Below are 17,427 nucleotides of genomic sequence, written 5' to 3'. Positions count from 1 at the left end.
ATCATTTTGACCAATGGGTTCGGGAGAAAATTCACTGCGTAAACGGAGCTGGTGTGAAAACGAGGCCATTGCGCAATAGGAGCGCACAGAAAACCGTGCAGGGGCCTGCTTGATGGAAACAGAGTCTAAACAGTTGGATTTGGATGCAATTTATACCTATAGTGATATGTCAATGAAATATAACTTCACATGTCAGTAACATATATTTTGATTCTGACACTTCTATAGTCACCCCACATGTGTTAGCTTTCATTTGATACCAAGATCATTATGAAGGCCCTTGTGATTGTGGAGATATTCTATATTCACTGTGGGCATGTGATTTTGAGCAGAAAACCTGAAAAATAGCATCGATAAGAAGTAAGAACTTAAGTTCACCTGGAAGATAATGCAGCATGCATATTAGCGGTACTGTCAATAAACATGGGATGCTGACATCTGACGTATTAACAACATTTAATATCGCAATAACGATATCTAACAACATATGATGATGAATACACAATATGTCGCCTAGCCTGTATGGGAGCGAAGCGTAGTTTGAGTGAGGGTGGGAAGCAGGAAGTGAAGGGTTTGACTTCCTGGCAGGCTGCGCTGGGAGATCAGAGGGACAGGCGGCTCCTGAGGCATGGCATTCCACAGCATGGCCAGAATCAAAGACACCTGCTGCAGTCCTCTCTCACACAACAAAGGACCCTTTCACAGGGCCACCACACACACTCCAAATTAGTTTCTCCTTGTTTGGTGCATCCATACACACACACACACACACACGCACACGCACGCACATCGTTTTTAGTGACACAGTAGGTAAACTGAGATCTCCTGAGAGGATTGTACCTAAATCCACTATTCTGCTAATATGGCAGGCAAAGGCAACCTCATAGTGATGCCTTGACAGGACCCAGGTGCCTAGTAATGAGTCAATATGATCATCTCATTGGCCGACGCAACGGGGACTTTGAATGAGTAAAAAGAGGGAGAAAGGGAGGGAGACAGAGAGAGGACTCAAGTACCGTCGGGGTGGGGAGGGGGAGGTAGAGAGGGGAGGGGGACGCGGGCAGCTAGGGCCGCTACTGCGTTAGCCGGGGAGAGGGAATGCCAGGGATGCCCCCCAGCCACAGAGAGGGAATGGAAATAGGTACATTAGTCAGCGGGTTGGGAGCGACAGCAGGCCTCGACCAGCATGCCATTAGCCCCCAGAGCCAGCCCCCCCCAAACCGCCCCGGAGTGGAGGGAGGACATTAGCTAGCTGCTAACCCTACCGCCCTCTCTGTCCCCTAACTGGGCTAACTCCTCACTCCCCCCTGGCTACCTCTTGCCCTGAGGTGCCTACAGACAACAACCTCACTCATTATTCTTATTGCTCTCATTCTTCCATAATTAAGGAGGAAATGGCAACAAAATGCAGGGGGGTGGGAAGGACAAACAGATTATTTGTGCGTGTGTGTGTGTGTATGCTCAGGGGCATGTTTGCTGAGAGTAGATACAGCACTACAGAGGGCACGTCATAGCTGTCCAATTTAAAGCCCATGAAAAAAGAGGACCCCTGCAGCCTGAATGCTCAGTAGAGGGGGGGTGGGGGGTCCTGGTGTGTGTGTGTGTGTGTGTTTATATATCTGCCTTTGTCTCGTTCCCTTTCCTTACAGAGCTCATTACTGTGGCCCAACTATTGAACTTAAGCTCCCTTCTCCCTACTAAGCCTTGGAACTGTAGCCTAGGTCACATTGGACCTTACAAGTCTAACTAGCTTTGTAAACTACTGACATGCTATACATAAAGGAAAATCCATTTTGCTATGAATGATAATTCCAACAATTCAATTTGTTGTATAGGAGCGAGGAGGAGATAACTTCTGACAGACCAGTCAACAAGTTGTGATGGCTAGTAGTTGTTGTCGGACATGAATGTCAAAGGGTTCAAAGTAAAATATGGCTGATAACGCACGCACACCAGACGACACACAGACACACAGACACACACACAGACACACAGACACAGACACAGGCACACACACACACACACACACACACACACACACACACACACACACACACACACACACACACACATTTTAACCATTTATTTATGTCCACATAGAAAAAAGACATACAGGGACACAAATACTAACGTTGCAGTTACTACACAATCACAATTCATGGACCAGCGGCATAACTTTCTTTTTTTATACACATTTCAGGGGTACAAGTAGCAGCGTCCGGCTGCCAATTACAGCAGAGACAGAGCAGTACTTTGCAAGGCGTTTAGCCTTCTTTTTGGGCATCCCCAGTTGTTGGAGCCCTCTTACGACCAACCTGTGTGTATGTCCTAGGCTGCCAAATATGAACACAAGCAGTCTGCATCTGTACCCTAGTTCTGAGATGGTATTCAGGAGAGGTTGGTACTTAATGACCGTGGTCATGAAGGCTTCCTCTAGGCTAGGGTCAAATGTGCAGGCTACCTCCAGAACGAACACCTCTCTAGATACTTCATTGACAACAACAACATCTGGTGTGTTGGCAGACAAATGTGTAAAAGTGGCTGGGTTACTGCAGAGATGGAACATGGTGGGATTGACACAGGAATGTTTGTACATTCTCACTGAGGTTGGAAAATGAGATATGCACACACACACACACACACACACACACAGTCACAGACACAGACACAGACACAGACACACAGACACACACACACACACACACACACACACACACACACACACACACACACAGACCTTCTCCTTCACCCCCACCACCCATAGGCAAAACAGCAGCAAGCACTTACAGGGATTCGAGCCATCAGTGGCGGAACTTGGGCTAGCTAGTTAGCTAATGACTATATGAGGGCATTATTTTCCCCTCGTCTCAAAGCAGGAAAGGGGAGGAGGGGGGTGTATCTCATAGCAGGCATTGTGGTAGGCTCCCGGAGGGGTAAAGGTGACGAGCCATCAGCGGGGCGAGTGGCGAGTCATGCAGCTATCACAGTCCATCTCAGTCAGTCAGAGCAGTGGAGAGGCGCCTCATTAAGGGGCCCGCCTGGGTAAAGGTTATTTATGAAAAAAGGGCTATGGAGTGGCAGTGATACTTTCAGACAAGATCACAACAACTCAACGCCTTCAGGACCCGAAACGACCACACACACGGATCTGTGCATTCACATACACGTGCACGCACACACACACACACACACACACCGGGGGTTGCATTCACTTTCAAAAGTCTACATTTGTGCATGTGCAGACCCTCCAAGTGCAGACCCTCCAAAAATCGGCGTTTTCATAGATTTTGCGAGCGACTGTCAATTAGCGAGATAAGGAATTCACACATTTAGTTTTTTCTCAAAATCACTGTATACTCCCGTCAGATTTTGGGTGTTGGAACATATAATTGGTATTGCTAAACAGATTATCGTCTCTTCAACAGTGGCCTTTGTCAAATGTATTTCGGAGACACCAATCAGAGGGGAGGGTCAGCTTCAGACAGGCAGAGAAAGAGAGATAGTCGTTTGGAGGATTCGATGAGACAGTTTGTAGAATTGCAGCGAGCCTATTTACATATTAAAAGTTGGAACTTGAAATGTACCGTATTTTCCGGACTATAAGTTGCTCCGGAGTATAAGTCGCATCAGTCAAAAAATGCGACAGTAAGAGGAAAAAAAACATATATAAGTCGCACTGGACTATAAGTCGCATTTATTTAGAAATATATTTCACAAAATCCAAGACCAAGAACAGACATTTAATCTGGAAAGGCAAGTTTATTCAACTACACAATAGCACACAGAACAACAGGCTGAATAGAAGTCCGGTATGTTAACATAACACATTAACAGTTATTCAGCAACACAATAGCATAAAGAACATACCTGGGAAGCTGAATAGGCTAAATGAACATAACAAGCCAGCGAGTCCAACAAGCAAGTTACCAGTAAGCAAGTTCACCAAGCTACCGTTTGCTTAGCTTCAACAAGCTAATGTTTTAGTTAATTTCTTCAGGGGTATAGGAGCAGCATATAGTTGTCACAAGCCCAGAGCGCCCTCTGTCGGCTGTAGACGGTAATGTTTACTCCTTGGTTCATGTCAGTCAGTATGAAATGATATATATATATATATATATATATTGATATATAAGTCGCACCTGGCTATAAGTCGCAGGACCAGCCAAACTATGAAAAAAAGCGCGACTTATAGTCCGGAAAATACGGTACATTTCATGGTCAATACACCTGCATTTTCCAAATGCATCACGTTTTTTAAGTTTTACATTTCTTTTTTTTCTTTTTTTAGAATGAACAACGCAGGAAACTGCGTTAACGCGGCCACTGCAGAAACATGAGCCAAAAACACACACTTCATCCAAACATCTGATGATGCTAAAGACTCCATCATGTTTCTCTCTCTGCTAAAATGTAGGTTTGAAGTAACTTAGGAAACATTGTTTACCAAGAGGGAGGGGAGTATGTATACAAAGTGTAGCCAAGATGCGAGAACGGTCTTGACATAGACACTCATGCATTTGGGGGAATAAGGCTAAAGTGTTTGTGTTCAGTGCTAAATGGCCTTCTGAAAATGCCTGTCCCAATAAAGTTGAGTGAAATTGAACTGACTAGCATAAACCGGCAAGAGTTGGCTACAGGGAGCCTAAAGGTGATGGCGGGAGAGCAGTGGAGTGTTAATGGGGCTAGACCTCAGCTGTGTGTGTGTGTATGTGTGTGATTCTTCTTTTTTTTGCCAGCAGGCTAGGCCCCTGGGAACCTATTTAAGCATTTCACAACATTAAACGTTATTTCCGGAGCGCAGGGCCACCGGGGGAAACACACACACAGAGGCCACCATCTACCGAGGAAGGACCTGTCACTCAGGCTAACCGTCACAGAGATGCACTATGGATCCGACAGCTGTCAGTCTGAGTCTGCAACATTGTGCGTGCGTGTGTGTGTGTGTGAAAGGATCTGTTTGTATCAAGACTACACTTAAATACAGCAAGTACAACAGAGTATTTTCAGTGGCATGTTGTTAGTAAATACAATAATCTATTATGCTTGTGAAATAATTATAATTAATTATATATGCTTGTGAAAGCTCAGCTGTTACACTACCCAGCATTATCATTTACCACTTATGCTACCATAACCGTTGTTTTTAGGGTGCAGAATCATGCATTTACACTGAAATGAGACATCTCAAAAGTCTTAAATTAATGGGTGAAACGCAAATGTTTCCATCTGTAGATGCCTCACATAGACATGCCTCCAGCAGCCTGTAAGACTGAGAGTGAAGTTACTGATGGGGGTCTCTCAGTGATCATTAGCTTGATAAACAGTTAAGGCAGCATTAGGGCCTGGCAGGCCGATCAATGGGAGATGGATGAAGGGCCCAGCCAAGGAGGAAGAGGGCCCCCCGCCCCCCCCCCCCGCTCTCCAGCTACCTGTGTTTTTTTTTATCAAAGAGTGTTCTACACCACATCATCCGAATATTATAACTAAACTCCCCCCCCCCCCCCCGCCAGGTGTATAACTACACTATTACTACATACAATCCTGTCAGAAATATAAACAAACTAATCATCACTGAGCGTCAGATGATTGGGGACCAGGCAGGCTTACCGGTACTGACTCCTGAGTTGGCGATGACGGTGGCCTCGCTCCACTGGTCGGCGCTGGACACGGAGTAGGAGCGCTGGTGCATGCCGTCGCCGCGGCTGTTGAAGGACACCAGGCTGATACCGCTGGCCATCTGGGACGCCGACGAACTGCTGGTCACCGAGCCTGGGAGAGAGGAGGGGAGACGACGGGATGAAAGAGAGAGATGGAGAGCGAGTGGGAGAGGGTACAGAGAGAGAGTGGAGGAGGAGATAGAAACCGCTTGATTTTTTTCACGTCTCAGAAATGTACTTCTATCTATTGGCAACAACAAATGGATTGAGGAGATAGAGAAAGAGAAATCAAGAAATAATAATAAATAAATAAAAAAGGTTTATCCTTAACCCTGAAACAAACTGCATATTGAAGTGGACCACAGTACAGACCACAGGGGAACTAGTCAGCAGCACCCCTCTGACTGCTGCCCCTGGCCCCATGCATGTACCGTAGCTGTGCTGGGTTCATCTGCGCTAAGCTACAGTAGGCTAGGCTAGTGGCCCCACATTCAGTATAATGGGCTAACGTAGCCGTAGCGGAGGAGAACGCCGCTCATTTCCTCGAGTCAATTACCCTGGTGTGCGTGTCACTCAGATGAGAGCACCTCAGCCCAGAGCCTAATGGGAAGGCTTATGAAACACTCAAGAGGCTGCAGAGCCAGGACCAGGGCAGCCTCCGTTTTTGTAAACAGGAGTGCGTGAGGGCAAACATATATACTATACATATACACTCACACGCAACACTGCCAACACAGAGACACACACACAGACACACACACAGACAGACACAGACAGACAGACACAGACACACACACACACACACACAGACAAACAGACACACAGACACACACACACACACACACACACACACACACACACACAATAGGTACATATAAAAGGAAACCCTTACAAGCTACCTGCTCAAATCAAACCCTTCAGTTACTAGAGCTTTCATGGCCTAACAACTGAGTGGATCATTTCTCTTCTCTTCTGCTCCATCTCCCTCCCTCCTTCACTCCCTCCCTCATCCCCTCTTTCTTTCATTACAGCTAATTTCTGGCGCTGCCTGAGTGGAGAGAGGACTCTGATTGCATTAATATTCATGACAATAATTAGTACATGTATTATGGGTCACTGAATATTCATGCTATTAGTTTGGTCCTCCTGGAGCTGTGTGTGTGAGTGTGTGTGAGTGTGTGCGTGTGTGTGCGTGTGCGTGTGTGTGCATGTGCGCATGCGTGCGTGCATCCGCTCAACAGTATGGTTTAACGCCTATTTTTCATGCAGGTTTATAAAGATAAAATCACTAAAACATTATGTCAGACAAGTGTACAACCAACAAAAATGAAAGGTTATGGATGAGTGTATAGGGTGGGATAGGGCACATGTGCATAAATGTGTGTGTCTGTGTGCTGGTGGGGGGGGGGGGGGGGTATGGGATGAGTGTGTGTTTGTAGAAAATGGGGTGTGTAGAGTGGGATATGATATGAGTGGAGTGTGTATGTGGCAGTGCACTGCTTGCATGTGTGTAGTGGGTGCCTACGACTGTGTGTGTACACCTTCATATGATTGTCTGTGTGTGTGTGTGTGTGTGTGTGTGTGTGTGTGTGTGTGTGTGTGTGTGTGTGTGTGTCCGTCCAAGTTTCTCACCAGGGGCTTGTCCCAGCTGCAGGCTGCTCATGTCCTTGGTCAGACCGTTGGTTTTGGGGCTGGGGACAACTGCACAGGTAGACACTGCCCTGGGTGGCCTCTTCCCAGGCACCTTCACCGTGGTCCGCAACAGGTCAATCTCCTTCCCATGTACGTTCTGCATGTAGTCCTATAGGGAAGGAGGTAAGCTTTGGTCAAAATAAGTGCACATAATGATAACTCGTGCTCGGCATGGCGGCTGCGACCCCCAATGAGTTAGGAGTTACACTGTCAGGAGTTCTAATGAAGAGAGATTAGGTCAGACATTTTGAATCCGGATAGAAACCCAAAGCGCTCACTTTAAGTGAATATATATTTATTTAAATGACATAAATATAGACTGTAGTGTTGCTCTGACTTTTCTTTTTGAATAAAAAATAAATAAATAAGCGAATTTACCTCGCTGTGCAGACACTGTGAGTGACCTCGTTATTATTCGAGTGCTTAGAGCGAATACATCGAGCGATATGAACACATGAAACATCCAAATTGAATCCATTATCCTTTTCATGACAGCCAATATACTTTGTAGCATTCGCCCCCCTGGGGACAAAAATTGCAGGTTTGTGATTTTGGTCGGGGGTTTGCGGTATCAACTGCAAAAAAGACTAACAAACCACAGGGCTTGTTATAATCCTCTTTCTTAACACTGGTCCCTGTAGTGCACCAGCCTCTGTGACCTCAGTGGGGCACACACAGACACCACACTGAGTAGGGGTCAGTCCCCTCTCCAGCATGAATGAGAGCTTACACCATGTGCAGAAACAAAGCTCTCACACCCACCGGGCACCAACCAAAAGCGATTCTACGCCAAGTGTGTGTATGTGTGTGTGTGTGTGTGTGTGTGTGTGTGTGTGCACATACTGTACGTAAAAGGATGTGTATTGTGTTCTTATATTATATATACAGTATGTGCCTGGTTTTGTGTGTGTGTGTGTGTGTGTGTGTGTGTGTGTGTGTTCACTCAGGAGGCCTGAGCAACAGCCTGAGAGGCAGGTCTGGACCACCTCCCTCTCACAGGAGGGCTGACAAAAGGGCAATTCAAAGCCAAGTGCTATCAACACGGCTTAACAAGCCACCGGAGAGCCCTTGAGCAGCGGCCCACTGGGGGCCCACCGGGGCGCGGCGCAGCCCGCCGACAGCTTGACCGAGGTAATTGCGTCTCCATTTGCATCGGGGAACTTTCATCATCGACAAATCATAAACCAAGGGTGAATACAGGGGGATACCAACAAAACAGTGGAGAGGGAGTGTTTCTGTGAGGGTGTGTGTGTGTGTGTGTGTGTGTGTGTGTGTGTGTGTGTGTGTGTGTGTGCGCGTGCACTGGTGTCATTTAGGGAATGTGTTGACAAAGACTTTGAGAAAGACGCTAAAACGAATAACGAAAGAAACACTTAAGATAGTTAAAGGAGCTGAAGGTACATTTGTTGGAAATCTGTCACTGAAATTCAGCTCAAAATTCCAAACGACGACATCCTCCCTAATAATAATACAACCCCCTGCAATGGACTGGCAGTGTCGGGCATTCGCTGTTGTGTTTCTGCATGTGGGCAAGATTCAAAGAGGCCAGCCACCAGAGACGACCAGTGAGGCGAATCACAACGTTCGTAATGAACAGTCATCATTACCCTTAGGAAGACTTTAGACAGCTTGAACGTTATAGTACATACTAGATCTTTAACACATAATGCTTACGTCTAGATCCAAGGGATATTTAAAAAAAAGAAACCAATGAATTCAAAGAGCACCAAGCATCTCAATAAACACACACAAAAAACAACCCGAAACTCAACATTAAGCAGGGAGATAAGCTAAGCAACATGACAGGTGAACAGACCAATGACTGTTTGGCATTTGGACCAGTCTCTTTGAGGAGCGAAGAGTTTTTCCTGCCAATCACGGGGCATCTATTGCCATCCACTTAATTAGCTGCATTAATGTGATTTCTTTGCACATAGTCGAGCAATTAGGAGCGTTGATTGAGTTTCATTCTATTAGCCTCTGCAAACACTCTAATTGATGCCCAAGCCTGCAGATGCACAGTGATCAGGAAAACCTGCTCAGTGCTGGAGGGGTGTGTGTGTGTGTGTGTGTGTGTGTGTGTGTGTGTGTGCATGTGTGAGAGTGAGAGAGACAGTGGGAGAATGGTAGCAAGGTTTGTGAGAGGATTTGAAAACATTTGGCATCTGAAAAGAAGAGAACTCTTCACTCCCACTGGAGTTGCGGCACCAGAAGCCTTTGATGATCTCCATACATAAGGCTACATTTCAGCTTCTCATCATATCCATACATAAGGCTACATTTCAGCGTCTTATCATCATATCCATACATAAGGCTACATTTTAGCGTCTTATCATCATATCCATACATAAGGCTACATTTCGTGTCTTATCATAGCCATACATTTTAATTGTTAACAGTGTTATCCAATGGATATCCTTCCGGTCGATGTCGCCACATCCCCATCCTTTCTCTCACTCTCTCTGTGCCTCGGTGGTGGTTTCACTATGTGGGCCTCGCGCATGTCATTTGATTTGTCTCTGCTGTTCCTCTATCTCATTTGTCCCATCCATCCATCCATCCATCCATCCATCTATCCATCTGCATCGGTGTGGCTCGGGCTCCAGTGTGGCATTAGGAAAATGATTCAGATTTTAATTAACAATAACAATAAGGCCTGATTGCGTACAGGGGGAGAGAGAGGCGGCGAGGAGAAACTGCCACTATAAAACAGCGGCGTTGACGGCATGTGGATATGGGATATGGTGGCAGTGTATGCCAACAGGGCAGCGAGCCGGGCAATTAGGGGAGGCCATTATGCTGTGATATTCCACATCATCAACGTCAGCCCTGTGCAAACAGATGATGCGGGGGTCCTAATTAATGTTGGTCCCCATCAGCGGAGGGCCGTGTATGTGTGTGTCAAAGCACCACCCCCACCCCCCATCTGCCATCCACCGCTCTCTCTGGGCAGACACAGTGCATCGCTCGCCGGGGTGGACACACACACACACACACACACACACACACACACAGGAAAACCAGGGTTTAGCATCCCCACTAACGGGCAGACATTGCGGCTGATGACACACAAGAGCAGGAGACAAGAGACAAGACAAGAGATAATAAAATGAGACAATTAGAAGTAAAGTGAGTGTGGATGGAGGTATGACACAGTGCTACAGCCACTGAGCAATACTGACCCTGGTGCCCTCTGTAGCTGTAGTGTCTGTGTATGTGTGTGTGTGTGATCAGGGCAGGTTGTCAGTGTCTTGTTGATCTGTGGCTGGTGTAATAGCCAATCAGAAGAAGTTTTCTAACTAGTCTGGCTGTGTGCAGGAACGGGTTGTTAGAGGAGAGTGCTGAAAACCTGTTTGAACATTTGAATTAGTGTCGACAAATACTTCCATGTGTACTGTTAAATAAATGTATGTGCGTGTTTGTGTGTGTGTGTGTGTGTGTGTGTGTGTGTTGCAGCCGGTGGTACTCACGTGCAGGCTGGGGTGGTAGGTGAGCAGTCCATTATCGCACAGCGTGACGTACTTCTTCTTCCACTCCTTGTTTAGGGACTTCCCACTCCTCTTCAGGAGCATGCCCTACACAGGAGAGAACACATGAAGGGTGTGAGGACCATGTAGCTTCCCCCCAAAAAATATGATCAAGCAGATTTGCCACAGAGGTTGCTAGGTTTTGTGTACATGCTCAACACACTGAAGACAGCCTTGGATACTCTGTCTGCCTTTTTCTTCTTCTTGATTTTGAAAGTTAAGGAGACACTTTTTTTTATTTTATTTATTGTTTTTCACATTTCTTGAAATGGGTGGAGTGGGGGAGGGGAGTAAAATGCTTTTGACAATTTAATGTTGTTCATGTTTTGTTATGGTGTGAAGCCGAGCCGAAGGCTGTAAGTGTCTTTCCCCACTGTGTGAACACTTACATAAAAATAAATTCTATTCTACTCTCAACCTCAGGCCAGAAATAAAAGCGGGGAAATCCACAGTTGAAGAATACCAGATATAACCTTTCCCAAATACAATTCTATGACACATGCACTTCCACTTACTCCCTGACCAGCAAACACAAACACAACGTCTTAACTGATAGGACAACCACTTCACTGAGAGCTTATTGAAAAGAAGAAAAAAAAAGAAAAAAAAAGTAACAAGCTAGAAATGAGCCAATTCCTCTCTGAGCCATATTAGCACCGGGCTGAGCCTGTTAACATCGCCCTCTCTCTCTTCCTCTCTTTCTCTCGTTCCCTCTCTCCTACGCACATCAGCCGCGGCTGACTGGACGTTTAGGGCGGCCGCCCACCCACACTTCATTTCAGCCAAATTCATTAGGCAAGAGGGGGGATAAAACTGTCCGCTGATTAGCAATTACAGTCGGGCTGCCGCGCGTGTCACTTCACTGGACCTGTTAAACATTAACGCGCAGACAGGGGGATATTAATAGAGTCCGGCAGTGGAGAGAGGGAGGGGGGGGGGGGCCTGTAGCTAGCTGGCATGCAATAGGGGAGTTGGGGTGGGCTGGGGGAGATGGACAAGCTCTCTGATGGACAGAACTCTGCTTTCCGTCGCTCTTGTGTTCAAATTTCATTAAGGCCTTGTGTTCCTTGGGCTAAAGGGAGGATGCCCGTATGACCTCGCCAGAAATGATTGGACGTAGTGTAATTGGCAGTGACATAACGCCAGGAAACACACTTCTGGATGACAAAGGGCCGTCTAATGGTCAGTACAACCACCAAGGGCCACCGATAAGCAACTCTGCCGCACGAGATGATAACGCAAAGAATGATTCCACTCCTAATAGAGCGTGCTCCCAGTCCCTGTTGACCTGACCAGGAAATGATATATATTTGATGTACTGTGTGTACAGACAGATGCAGGTTTTTTCTTCATTCCTCTCAGTGTCAGCGTTCAAATACACACAGGACTTCATCCCCCCCCAATATAACACAAAATGGCTCTAAGATGACTGCCTGTCTGGTTTGTTATCTTAAGGTGAGAATGAAGTGGGGGGGGGAGTCAAGGCGAAACCACCAACCAAACTATCTTTACTGACATCTGTTCTGTCTTTCTTTCTACAGGAAAATATTAAAAATAACATTACAGTAAACTGTGTTACATTTAGACTGGCCTGACTCAGTCAGGTTTACAGCAGGATCATGTTGGTATTTTACCTCTTTACCTAGTCTTTATGTTGGAATGTTGTCTTGCATATTTTGTTCTATGACCTCCTGAAAAGGGAGGACGTGCCCTTTCATACGGAGTAAACAACTGATAAAACTACCGTTAACTAAATCAGAGGTTCCCAAACTTTTTTTAACCAAGGCACCCCTGAAGCTTTCCCCCTTCTCCAAGGCACCCCAACTCTACGAAGATTTAAAAAATGCCTCGGAGCTTAAACTAAAAACAATACACGATGAATTGGTTTGAAAATGTGTGTTTATATATAATACATAAGTATTGCCCCAATGAATTTTAACAAGATAATAAAAGTCATAAATGAACTGTAATGGATGGGCAAGAATGCATAGGTCAGTCAAACTATCGCTAAATTAAATAAAATTGTGGCCCTCAAGGATTGTACAATATGGGAGGAGACTCAGAGGGAATTCTTCACACAAATAAAATATCAAAGGCCTGTATAATCAATCAATGGAACAATGCTTTTTTGGGGGGCTTAAAATAATGCCTTAAAATGTAATTCTCATTTCAATGCTCATTCTGAGATTATTATTTCACATCTGAACCAAACGGGTATAATAATTTAACAATAATAATCATGACAGAATTGTAAAAATTGAGAGAAATACAAAACAAAGAAATATGTTGTGCGCATTAGTGGGACACATGCGCCTGCTTTTGGGAGCAGAGTCTCTTTATGCGGGGAGAGATAGTGGACACCGCGACACGCAGGTCCTGTTCCACTGACAGACGCGTGCGTGTCTTGTTCTTGACGTATGCTAGAGAAGAAAAAGCCAGCTCGCACAAGTAGGAGGTTGGGAAGGGTAAAAGCACCTTGATGGCGCTCTCTGAGAGAGATGGATATTCATGTCCCACAAGCAGTCAAAACCTATCCAAACCTAGCTCACCATGTTTGAGCTTCAGTGTGCGGTCCATAATGAGCTCTGCCAGTTCATCTTGAGCTTTGCTGCTCAAACTAGCGGCTGATGCTGATGAGAGGGGGTTGAACGGATCCCGGAGCCAGTCGAAGTCTTCGTTCATTGGAGGGAAATAGGACTCAAATCTCTCCTCCAGCATACGTAGGTGCGCAGCGATCAGATTCAAGAAAGACGCTGACTTGTGTGCTGCGTCATTGGCCGTCAACGTAAACATTTGTGTTTTTCTTGGCCACCCCGTCTTGCCACCGTCTCAATTTGGATCGGAATCCGTTCAGTTTGTCTGTCGCTGTCAGGATATTCTCAGCCTTCCCTTGCATTTTTATGTTGAGGTCATTAAGGTGGCTGAAAATATCTGCCAGATAAGCAAGCTTAATCCACCACGATTCATCTTCCAATTGTTCTTTGTATGGCAAGTCGTGCTCACTGACATCAGTTCATCTTGGAGCTCATAGACACGGGATAACACCTTGCCCCGCGACAGCCAGCGGACCTCTGTGTGTAATAAGAGCCCCTCATGCTCGGACCCCATCTCATTGCACAATGTGCTGAACAGCCGTGACTTCAGCGGGCGTGATTTTACATAATTAACCATTTTCACCGCTTGGTCCAAGACTTCAGTGAGGAGTAGTTAGTTAGTAACTAGTAGGCCTAGTTAGTAAATTAATATCTTTCAAATCTGAGAAATATATATTTTATTTGCTTATGAACTCCATTGCACATGTAATAAACAAACGTTTATTCATGTATTATTATTATAATTTTATATTATATTTTTTTTTTTTTTACGAGCAGATTTGGCGGCACCCCCGGACAGGTGCCCACTTTGGGAACCTCTGAACTAAATCATCTAATTTGGTATATTGTGAAAAAGTCCATTTTGGAGGAGCCAGTGATCTCAAATTAATTTCCTAGAGGTTCAGTCAGATTCTGTATTTGTATCTTTGTTTCAGGCCAGCACTAGCACACCTGATCTGACCGTCAACTGAGCATGGTACTCGTTCAAGACCGTGATCAGTTGAATCAGGTGTGCTTGATAGTTAGTAACAAAACTGCATATGAACCAGTCCTCGAGAAACGGTTGACAGCCTGAGACGATTGATATAGACCATCAGTGCTGGTTTAAGTGCTGGTCCGAGCTCAGATCTCGACTGCCGAAAAGAATGCTGAAAGTACGGGCCTAGGTCAATAAGGATTGTGAGGGGGGAATAACCCCTATTTAAATTGAACACGGAATTGAACATGGAAGCTAGCTAAATAAAAATGTCTTCTTTCTTGAGAAGGGGAAGGTAGTGTCAGGGTAAGGTTGAGAAGAGGCTCCGAGCTGGAGGCTAAAAGTACACACACACACACACACACACACACACACACACACACACACACACACACACAAACAAACACACACAGGCCTGTACATCAGGTCTCTCTACGCTACAAGAGGCGGTGTCACTGAGCGGGGGGAAACAACGGGCGTTCCCGCTGTGCACTAAATGCATCTTGACGAGCTCCTTAATTTTCTAAAGGAGAAGGCTGGCGGCAGCCACGCAACTGTCAGGGCCGCTGAGCGTCCATTACCCCTGTTACTGAGAGAACAACAACATGATTGTATCTCTTTCTCGCTCAGATACTCACTCTCCTTCTCTCTTTTACTACTCTCTCACGTTCTATCTCTCACTCACTCACACTCCCTCAGAATGTCTGGAATTTCCAGGCATTCTGAGGGAGTGTGAGTGAGTGAGAGATGGAGAGCGAGAAAGAGAGAGAAGCAAAGTAAGGAAGGATAGAGGAGTATCTGAGCAAGAAAGAGATATAGAAGCACAGATGGATGGACAAAAGGAAGGAAAAGAAAGGGGGGTGGTTGGTGTCTTAAAGACAGGAAGGGTAGCTCCACCATGGCAGGCTTGGGCTGTACTGGGTGGCCAATATTTCTTCAGTGTCCAGCCCTGTTTTTCGGGGAGAAGTCCTACGTATTAATTTCACCCATCCATCGCGGAGATGACAAGCGATCAGTTTGCAAGGGGGAAGGCTAATTGAACGCTACGTCGACCCTCCTGATGGGTAATATCTTTCATTATTCAACTCCCGGGGCCTGTGACACATACGTTGTCCTCTTATTTTACCTGCGGGGGCCTTGACAGCTCACAAGGTCTCTCCGCTGTCTAAAATAAATGGAAGAAATAAATACATCCAGATATATACTCTTCCTCGTTCCTACCGAGCACTTCCTCCCCCGCCTAGTGAAGTATTGTGGGGTAGTGCTTAGGAAAAGGTCGCTAGCCTCGGGGGCAAGCCGATGAAGTCATTCATTAGGAAAAGCTTCCAAAAACGAGACATCACTCTAAAGACTTAACGGGTTCGTGTTTTAACCACTGTACCACAACAAACAGGCATGTCATATCTGACTCCAGTCCCAAATATCCCCCCCCAAAAATTAAAGCCTCAAAAACCTTACTTGCCAAGTATGAATGTTGTACTTCTCACAGAGAAAAGCTGACAAGAGTGGTCGTAAACAAACAGTCTGATAAGAAGTTGGTCCAGTTTGTTCATTTACTGGACCGGCCCATCTATTGAAACAGACTAATCTACTCTCTAATCACTCAATTACCCCTCTTTTCTCCAGACAATGGTCTCTCCCCTGCTCCCTTGAGTGGAATGACAGCAGTCCATTTAGCTGATAGGGGGTAGCCACTATCTCCTGAGAGGTGAGGACAAAACCACAGACCCATAGGATCTAATGGACTCTGGGCCCAGGCATTGTTCTTGGGTGTCCCTTGAGAGCAGGAGGCTAAATTAGGGGTGTCATCTACACACAAGCAGGTGGGTTCTGGGGATCTGTATGGGGGGTGTCAAGGGGTGTGGGAGGGCAGGGCGAGAGGTGTGACTGACACCTTTGTGAAAGCCGGACGCTTCTGTATCACAGTGGCCATCTGATCTGTCCTAGGGAGCCATCCCCTCTACACCAACCGGTCATTCATCATCCCTCACAGTAGTGTGTGTGTGTGTGTGTGTGTGTGTGTGTGAGTGTGAGTGTGTGTCTCTGACCAGTCACATGTCCCTGATCAAGGGACACAAACAGACTTCTTTGAGAAGACAGTACGACAGAGGAGCTGAAAGAGATTGGTACCGTGCACACAATGTCAACTGCCATTCATTGTTGGCATGTAGATAAACGGTCATGTAATAATTCAGGCAATTGTGCGCACACACTCACACACACACACGCACGCACGCAGGCACACACGCGCATACACACACACACACACACACACACGCAGGCATGCACGCACACACGCACACACACACACACACACGTTGGGGACACATGCATATGCATACACACACACACACACACACACACACACACACACACACACTCAAACACTAACACACCCACAGAGAAACACACAGACACGCACACGCATCAGTCATTGTATCAATGACAAGGTCGGCGTTGATGAGGCAAGGACGGGGAAGGGCAGGCCCAGGGGAGCGGGGCGAACACCAGATCAAATAAAACACCAACGGAGAGAAAAAAGATCTGCCACTGATTTATCTGATAAGAGTTCTGGGTAATTAATTAGAAACTCAATTATCCAAACCTTACTTCAGCAGTCTCAATTCATTAAGAGATAAAAAAAAAAAAAAAAAAAGAGGAAAAAAAACCCATGGCCCTGCACACGTTTCTGACAATGAGAGAGAGGAAAAAGAAGGGACGTGGAAAGAAACACATCCTTTCCTTTCCTTCAGTAGCCTCTAGGGTCAATGCTGATTGCTTTAGTCCATCTCGTCTTTCTTCTTAAGGGAGTAAAAGCACTTTCTCAAGAAGACGGGTAGAGGGACAGACAGTGCATCAAACAGGAGATCGGTCCAACTAAAATCAGTGAGAAGGTATCAACACAATGGATCAGGTCCGACACACACACGCACACACACAAACCGCACCATAAAACAACAAAGCCACCATGGGGACACTTT

At 46.0% G+C, this 17,427-nt stretch overlaps 1 protein-coding gene across 2 annotated transcripts in view; it reads right to left on the bottom strand.

The window, feature by feature from the left end:
• Nucleotides 1–17,427, bottom strand: part of agap1 (ArfGAP with GTPase domain, ankyrin repeat and PH domain 1) — a gene marked incomplete at its 5' end in the record, with an annotated part of 128,869 nt that overhangs the window by 27,700 nt on the left and 83,742 nt on the right. The window contains 3 exons of one of the 2 annotated variants that reach the window (XM_080526416.1): nt 5,608–5,769; nt 7,290–7,458; nt 10,820–10,924. In XM_080526416.1, the coding sequence (XP_080382542.1) occupies nt 5,608–5,769; nt 7,290–7,458; nt 10,820–10,924 (436 nt within the window). The remainder of the gene's footprint in view (nt 1–5,607; nt 5,770–7,289; nt 7,459–10,819; nt 10,925–17,427) is intronic. The other variant, XM_080526417.1, reaches the window with a different exon arrangement.

This window comes from Nansenia antarctica (genome assembly GCF_963989245.1).
Source record: "Nansenia antarctica genome assembly, chromosome: 3".
Lineage (NCBI taxonomy): Eukaryota > Metazoa > Chordata > Actinopteri > Argentiniformes > Microstomatidae > Nansenia > Nansenia antarctica.
The sequence above is the reverse complement of the archived record's forward strand: the minus strand, read 5'-3'. Positions and strand labels throughout refer to the sequence as shown.